Source organism: Canis lupus, chromosome 24, assembly GCF_048164855.1.
Source record: "Canis lupus baileyi chromosome 24, mCanLup2.hap1, whole genome shotgun sequence".
Classification (NCBI taxonomy): Eukaryota; Metazoa; Chordata; class Mammalia; order Carnivora; family Canidae; genus Canis; species Canis lupus.
The window spans coordinates 51,833,691-51,842,212 of NC_132861.1; the positions used below are offsets into that span (position 1 = coordinate 51,833,691).

The following is an 8,522-nucleotide window of genomic DNA, read 5'->3' on the forward strand; positions in this document are numbered from 1 at the left end:
CGCAGAAGCAGGCTGCCGGGGGACCGCCTGTGGCCTTTTCTGCGGGAGCTCGGGGACTCCAGGGCCCAATTACCCCCGCCAAGCTGACGACGCGACTCTCTGCCAATTAGCGGGTCCTTGTGCCTCTGGGGCCAGTCTGGTCCCCCACCCCGGCTGACGGCCCCTGGGCAGGTCTGTGGAGCCCAGGCCCCGTGGCCCCCGTTTGGCTGGATGGGCACACACGTTGGTGGCGGGGTCCCTGACCTTGGAGCCGCGCCCCCAGGCCAGCCCGGGTCCTGCACCCAGCGACGGGCAGGTCACGGCTGCGCTGAGCTTTGGCTCGCGGGAGGGCGGGTCGGTGCGGACAGCGGCTGCCGGTCAGAGCCAGAGCCAACCCCGCCCAAGCTGTCCCCGTCCCCCAGGTGGCCGCCCGCAGCCAGAGGGGCCAGGAGGACTCGAGGCGGGTCCCGACGCCCCTGCTCAGGACCTCCGCGGGGCCTCCCCTGTGCCTCACCACTGCCCCTCCCGTCCCTTCCCCTGGAATCCCACCCTGCCCCGCTCCTCCCACAGGCCTGCCCAGCCCCAGGCCCTGCCCCAGCCCCTGCCCCTGCTCCCTGCATCTGCCCCCTGCCCCCTGCACCTGCCACCTGCCCCTGCCCCTGCTTGCCAGATTCCTCCTGATGTGAACATGAAATACGTGAACCCTTAAACCAAACACCCCAAACCCCAACTGCCACTACCGTCCTGAGCCTCAGGGAAGCCCCACCGCTCCCCTGGCCTGAGTGCAATTCCTCGGCCCTGGGCCCTAATCTTGCCCATCTCATGGCATTTCCCGGAACCTCGGGCTTCCAGATGGTCTCCAGGTCCCAGGGCCCAGGAAACACCCGCTGCCCTTCAGACGAGCTCCCCGTCCTCCGTCTCCTTGAGAAGCTGTTTTCCATCCGGCCCCTCCCCTGGAATCTGGAAGCGCCCTGGAGCCCCCTCAGCCCCGGGCCGATTGCTACCCACAGAAGGTTCTGCGAGGAGCTTCCCAGCGGGGCAGGCGGTGCTCCCCCCTCCCAGGAGCTGCAGCCTCCGCCACGGCCTCCCCTTGCTGGCCGGGTCATCCTCTCCATCCTAACCCCCCATCCCCCATCTGCCGCCTGCCACAGCCTGGGCCACTCTCAGCGCTGCCCCCACCTGCCCCTCAGGTGTCCCTCTGTGAGCGCAGGGCGCCAGCACCGGCCTCTCTGAGCTCCCCACGCTCCGAGCTGCCCCTGCCTCTGGCCTTGGTGACACGGACGCTGCCCAGCACGCCTGGGCCCCTGACCACCCTTCACCTTGAACAGGCCCCGGGGGGGCCTCTGCAGCCCCCCATGGGCTCGCCCTCTCCCCTCTGGCTGCCGAGCGGCCGTCGCCCCGGGTGGCCATGCCCGCCTCGCTGGGCTCCGGGGGCGAGTGTCCATCCTCTGTCCCTCCAGCACGGACCTCGGGCCTGACGCAGGAGGCCGGCCAGCAAGGACACCAAACCGGGACAGACCAGCAAAGAAGTGAGCGAAGACGGGGGCAAGAGTCCCAGGCAGCGCGGCGGGGCTGCTCCGAGTGCAGAAGCCCGTCCCGCCGCCCGTGAGAGACGCTCCAGGACTCGGTCTCAGCCCCCGCTCCCCTGAACTCCAGATTTTTTTTTATATAAATTTATTTTTTATTGGTGTTCAGTTTGCCAACCTATAGAATAACACCCAGTGCTCATCCCGTCCAGTGCCCTCCTCAGCGCCCATCACTCCGGGACTTTTTACAGGATTCCTGATAAGGACCAGTGAGGACAAAGGGCCTATGCGCATCTTTACACTCCAGGGCTCCAGGAGGGCTGGTGGCTGCAGACCCTGGGGGCGGAGGGCAAGGAGGCCGCGGGGCTGTCCCGTCTGCGCCCTGGGGTTGTCTGCTGGTCTCCACGGACCCCTCCATCCTCCTCATGTCCCCAGTCCTGCCCTGATGGTGTGGGTGCCTGCCCACGTGTTCTCTTACTTGGTCCCAGTCGTCCAACAGACTGGGGCTTTGGAAGCCTGGAGACGATCAGAGTCACCTGGAATGTCTGAAGGGTCTGGGCACACGCTGGGCACATCCTGAGGATCTGACCTGGGGCTCGGCGTGCCCGGCCCCACAGGACACTCACTCCGAGGGTGCCAGGTCCTGTTCGTGGCCCTGGGGCAGGGCTCCCTGGGGGATGAGGCTGGGGTCTCCAGAGGCTCCAGGTTGTTCCCTGACGACCACACTGAGAATGTCCTTTTTGTACCTCGGGGAACTAATTCAACAAAGGTTTGTCAACTGCCCACCAGGCACCATGTAGAACTGCGAGGGTCCCCAGACATGGTCCCCGCCTGCCTGTATTACAGCTCAACCAAGATCGCGTCTTATTCTTTCAGCAGCTGATGGGTGAGGGGCTGACGCCCAGAAAAAGGAGAGATTGGTGGCTAGCTCAGGACTTTGCAGAAGAAATATTGTGTGTTTAAACAAAAGTCTATAGGTTCTTACGATCCTGGATGGAGTTTGCTGTGGGGACGCTTGAGGCTCATCTCACCACATAGTCCAAGAGTCAACTTTTTTTTTTTAAAGAATTTATTTATTCATGAGAGACACAGAGAGAGGGGCAGAGACACAGGCAGAGGGAGAAGCAGGCTCCCTGAGGAGAGCACGATGGGGGACTCGAACTCGACCCCAGGATCATGCTCTGAGCCGAAGGCAGATACATACTCAACCACTGAGCCACTCAGGTGACCCTGAAACTGTGACTTTTTTTTTAAAGATTTTATTTATTTATTTGAGAGATAGCACAAGCAGGGGGAGCAGCAGAGGGAGAAGCAGGCTCCTCCCTGAGCAGGACTCGATCCCAGGACCCCGGGTTCATGACCTGAGCCCAAAGCAGATGCTGAACTGCAGAGCCACCGAGGCATCTCTAAGAGTTAACTCTTTACTTTTTTAAAAGATTTTATTTATTTATTCATAGAGACACACAGAGAGAGGCGCAGAGGCACAGGCAGAGGGAGAAGCAGGCATCATACAGAGAGCACGTCACGGGACCCGATCCAGGGTGTCTAGGATCATGCCATGGGCTGCAGGCGGTGCTACCCGCTGAGCCACTCGGGCTGCCCAAGAGTTAACTCTATAAAACATTGCAATTATTAGGACTTTAACACCTCAGATGACCTGGTATGTTTGATTCTTTCCTGAAACGCGCAGGGCAATGGTAAGGATGAAAAAAATCACGAATTCCACTTTGCTCGGATAAAAATGAAGAAACTAGTCATGTAAGTACACCAGCTCCTCTGGTACTGAGCTCCTTCCATCAGCTGAAGGAGACATAAGGAAGCGGGAGCAATCTTTGTAATGATGGAGGGAATTCCCATTATTCCAAACTAAATGGCCCCATCAGAGAAAATATATTTTTTCAGATTATGTTCTAGAAGAGTAGAATGCCAGGGCATGCCCTCTATGTGGGAACTTGACCAAAGCCCAGAGCCTTTTTCAAAGCAGCCTTAAATTCTTTGTTCCTCAGGCAGTAGATCAAGGGGTTGATTATCGGGGTGAGGACAGTGTACACCGCAGAGATGAGCTTGTTGGAGCTCCGGGAATCGATGGCCTGGGGCCGGACGTACATGAAAAGTAAGGCTGTGTAGAAGATGGTGACCACGGTGAGGTGGGAGGCGCAGGTGGAGAAGGCCCTCCAGCGGCCCGTGGCCGAGGGGATGCGCAGGACGGCCAGGGTGATGTGCCCGTAAGACAGCACGGTGGCCACCAGGGGCGACACCAGGATGATGAAGGCCAGGATGAAGTCCACCAGCTCCGCGGTCGAGAAGTCGGTGCAGGCCAGCTTGAGGATGGGGGAAATGTCACAGAAGAAGTGGTTCAGGACGTTGGAGCCACAGAACGTGGCCCTGGAGATAAAGTACACCTTGATCACAGAGATGGAGAAGCCGCTGACGAAGGAGAAGGCCACCAGCTGGACGCAGAGCCCCGTGGTCATGATGACTTGGTAGCGCAGGGGGTGGCAGATGGCCACGTAGCGGTCGTAGGCCATGGAGGCCAGGAGGACGCATTCGGTGCACACCAGGGAGCTGAAGAAGTAGAGCTGGGTCATGCAGCCAGCAAAGGAGATGAGTTTCTGCTGCAGGAGGAACCCCCCCAGCATCTTGGGGATGATGTCAGACACGTACCAGACCTCCAGGACAGACAGGGTGCTCAGGAAGTAGTACATGGGCCTGTGGAGGGGGGCGCTGCGGTGGACGGTGACAATGATGACGAGGTTCTCCACCAGGACGAAGAGGTAGGTGAGCAGGAAGACGAGGAAGAGCACGTACTGCAGCTGAGGGGCCGTGGGGAAGCCCAGCAGGACAAAGACGCTGAGCTTGGTGGCGTTCCGTCCCCGCATCCTGTGAGCCGGACGCCCAGGCCTGCAAAACACCGTCGTCCCGGAGTGAGGGGCTGCGGGGGCTCGGGGCGGGGGGGAAATGGAGCTCACCCCCAGCTGGGTGTGGGCCCAACGATCAGATGTCTGGCTCTATCAGCAGCAAGGGGAGGAGGAACCATCTCCAGCTGAAGCCTCTCCCATCAGGAGCTTCCTGGTGTCCCTGAGGCTGGTCATGCTGAGGAGGACAGGGCTCTGGAATACCCACCCACATCCTCCCCCAAGTCTTGTTGGTGGTCTTGTTTCCCCACAGCCCTGAGTTCTCCAAAGATTCTAAAGACAATAGGAAATCCAAGTTGTCTGCACCCTGGGTTGCCTGGGCCTGTTGTTGGTCATCTGGCACATTCTTTCTAAATCAATAGTTACTAAACCTTCCGCCTGGTTTCAGAGTCAATTTTATAAGAGGAAGGGACAGCAGCAGGCTTATAGGATGCTGGAGTATAGTGTCCCAGGGCAGCCAGACCCCAGACCCTGGCACACCCACAGGGCTGGGAGCCTTGAGGAGCGGCAGGAGTCTCCCAGGTCAAGAGAGGAGAGCGCTCACATGTCAATCTTTGTGTCATCTCAGTACCGCTGAAAATACGACAAAAGAGGAAAAAGATAAAAACCCAGGGGCACCTGGGTGTCTTAGTTGGTGAAGCACCGGCCTTTGGCTCAGGTCATGATCCTGAGGTCCTCTTGGGATGAAGCCTGGTGTGGGGGGGAGGCTGCTACTCCCTCTGCCTCTCCTCCTGCTCATGTTCTCTCTCTCTCTCTCTCATAAATAAAATCTTAAAAAGAAAAATATAAAGACCCATAACATCAAAAAGAGACCAGGAGGGCATATCAGCAAGGGAAGGATTCTGATCCAATTCAGGAGGAAAGAAAAGATATGACAGAAAGGTGGCTAGGGCAGCAAGAGTAGAAAAGTCTAGAATGTTCTCCAGGGCCTCTATCTTCCCAGCACCTGACTGGTGTGATGGGGGGAAGGTGGGTGAACACAGGGCTCCTACATGCATTCTGTTTCCAGAACAGTCCAGTGGCTGCCCCCATGTGGCTCTCCCCATCCTACGTGTGGGTCCCCGGATCTGGCCTCAATGGGACAAAGGACCATGTCACCCTCATCACCATCACCAACCAAGTATTTTAACATGAAACACATCCTGCCATCATCACCAGGGCCCCGGGAAAGCAAAGCTGACATCTTCATGCTCAGACAAAGTGAGACTCAAATCAAAATGTTCATGGGTTTATCCAAGACCATGACACAAACCCAGGCCCTCTGACCCCACGGCTGCAACTCCCCCCACCAGAGGTATCCACAAGACAGAAAACAAACCCATCTGGTTCCAGCCAGAAATCTAGAATTGTTGAGATGGATACGTGGAGCTGCGGGCTGCCTTCTGACCCGACTCTAATAGGCTCTATGAACAAAAGGTCACAAAATAAAAAGTGTTTGAGCAGGAAAGGCAGACAGTACCCTCTAAGGACAAAGTGCTGCCTAAGTAAATTTGTCACGTCTGTACTTGGACGACCGAGCAGTCACTGAGAAGCAACATGGCTCTCTGCAGGTATGGAGTGATTTCGGAGACATAGAGTTGAATCTTCTAGATATTCTTAGCATGTAAGTAAGGGCACATAGGTGAGCAGACCACGTGGGACCCTCACGCAGGGACCCGGCAATGCCCGTTGTCCGGGTGGGAAGCAGGTGCCTAGAACACAGTGGTGGACAGAGAGGGCTCCATGAGATAGTTTTGCTACTTTCTCCATTTTGTTTCATGTTAATGTGTTACTTATTCAAAATGGTGATCCATTACTTATTTTTAAATTCTCAAATGCTCCTTTTAAAAAAATAATGTTATGTGCTGGATTAAACAGTCAGTAGGTAAACATTTCCCCATAGTTCACATCCCAATGGAAAACCCACAGACAGACTGGGTCACTGGGAGTGAAGCTATCCCGTGGCCTCGAATGAGGTATTGCATAGAATAACGACAAAACGGGGACCCCCTGGGTGGCTCAGCAGTTGAGCATCTACCTTCGGCCCAGGGCATGACCCCGGGGTCCCGGGATCGAGTCCCGCGTCCCGCGTCCCGCGTCGGGCTCCCTGCATGGATCCTGCTTCTCCCTCTGCCTGGGTCTCTGCCTCTCTCTGTGTGTCCTCATGAATAAATAAATAAAATCTTTAAAAGAAAAACCACAGGTATTTCTTGTTCTCAGACTTTATAATAGAGTAACGTGAGTTCTTAAAATTCCTTGAAGTAAACAATAGCACCCAAAAGGATGTGGCCCTGTAGGTCCTGAAAGGACACACTAGAGTGTAAAAGTGAAGAAAACACTGAGAAGGTAAATAAAGGGGGACGGTCACAGGCAAGGAAGTGCACCGGTCGCCAGGAGCATCGTGAGCAGAATAACATCTGGCACAAGGAGGAGACTCTCCGCGTGTGAGGGAGTCTATTCCAGACTACGGGTACCCTGCAGAAGCAGACGCTCGGGAGGGCTGAGGCCAGGCTTAGCTCGGGTGCATCAGACAAACAACCAGAAAGCCTGATTTCAGAATTAGCCTCAGATCGGGTAACGTTGCCGACCTGCTGGCCGGTCTTCTCTCTGAACCTGCTGGTCCCCAGCACGACCTCCGCAGTCCGCGGTGGCTCCGGTGCAGAGACAGCAGCAGAAGGAAGGAGGCCGCAGACAAGCACCTGCCGCTCACCCACCCCACCTGGCCCCCCGGCGGGAGCGGGTGAGGATGCGGAGCGTCAGAAAAACATGGTTTACGGCCGACTGAAGGGCTGTTATATTCAGGACCTTGGAAGAAAGGGAAGGGCCCACAGAAAGTTTGGAAAAAAATGATCTGTAATAGCGTAAGACAGTCCACGGTATCTCCAAACCGGACATCATCGATTCCCCGATTTCCTAAAAGCAATGGGACCAAAGCATCGAAATCGGTTCACATCAGCTAAACGGGACTCCTGACCGTGTGGAAGAGAGGAAAGCGCTCTGCTAACGAGCTCCCACGTCGGCGAGCAAACCAGAGCCGCGGTTACAGACCTGGGGTGGGGGTGGGGGGTGGGTGGGGGTGAGGCCAGCAACGCCGCACGCACACGCGGGACTCGGCCAGACGTGTTCACGGGTGCTTCTAAATGCTTTTTTCCCTTTTAGCCGAAAAGGAGGGGAAAAAAATAGGTAAGTATTAAACTCAAAAAGTCAGGAAATATATTAAGCCCACTGGAGGACAAGCAGAGGAAAGAAAAGGGAACTCTCTGTGTCTCTCATGAATAAATAAAATCTTAAAAAAAAAAAAAAGGAAAGAAAGAAAAGGGGAGATCCCTGGGTGGCTCAGTGGTTTAGCACCTGCCTTTGGCCTGGGGCAGGATCCTGGAGTCCTGGGATCAAGTCCCACGTCGGGCTCCCTGCATGGAGCCTGCTTCTCCCTCTGCCTGTGTCTCTGCCTCTCTCTCTCTCTGTGTCTCTCATGAATGAATAAATAAAATCTTTTAAAAAAGAAAGAAAGAAAGAAAGAGAAGGGAAGAATCTATTTTAATTAAGAAAAAGAACAGGATTGATCAACGGAGGCAAGAGCTGGCTGGGGGCAGCCACAGAGTAGGGAGCACATCCAATAAATGGGAAAATAGGGAACCCACGGCCACCACTGGAGGGATGAGAGAAGGTACCGACTACAGAGAGAGAGTCAGCAGGTGGCAGGGGAAGGATGGGCAGCACCATAAAGCACCTACTGTGCGCATCCCTGCAGCGGCCTTCCTGTGGCTTCCGGTGCCCCCGAGCCTTCCTGGCTCCTGAGAGCTGCTGCGGGACAGCAAAGGTCAGAGTCTGCGGCAGAGGAACGACCGTCCGAGAGACCGGCCAGTGGAAACAGAAAGCCCAACATGGTCACGGAAGCGATCTGGGGATGGCTGGAGCCGTTGCAGGGACACCGACAGGCCCCGATGCTCCTTCCCCCGCCTGCGCCTGCAACTCTGCGAGGGGCTGGGCTTTCCCGAGCTCCGTAAGCCGGTGCACGGCAGGCCCGGTGCTTCCCTGATACCACAGGGCCCTGGCAAGCGTCGCACAAAGGGAAGCCACCTGCCGCCGGCCTAACCTGTTTTTACTATAGTCACGAAATTCC

General features: G+C 56.3%; 1 protein-coding gene across 1 annotated transcript; it reads right to left on the bottom strand.

Annotated features, from left to right (window-relative positions):
• Window positions 1–3,445: 3,445 nt before the first annotated feature.
• Window positions 3,446–4,384, bottom strand: LOC140616385 (olfactory receptor 6B2-like). Its single transcript, XM_072797112.1, has one exon. The coding sequence runs from the start codon at window positions 4,382–4,384 to the stop codon at window positions 3,446–3,448; it is 939 nt and encodes a 312-aa protein (XP_072653213.1).
• Between the last annotated feature and the right edge of the window lie 4,138 nt (window positions 4,385–8,522).

Coding starts and splice junctions, on each gene's coding strand:
- LOC140616385 (XM_072797112.1), bottom strand. CDS start 4,384: ATGCGGGGACGGAACGCCACCAAGCTCAGCGTCTTTGTCCTGCTGGGC.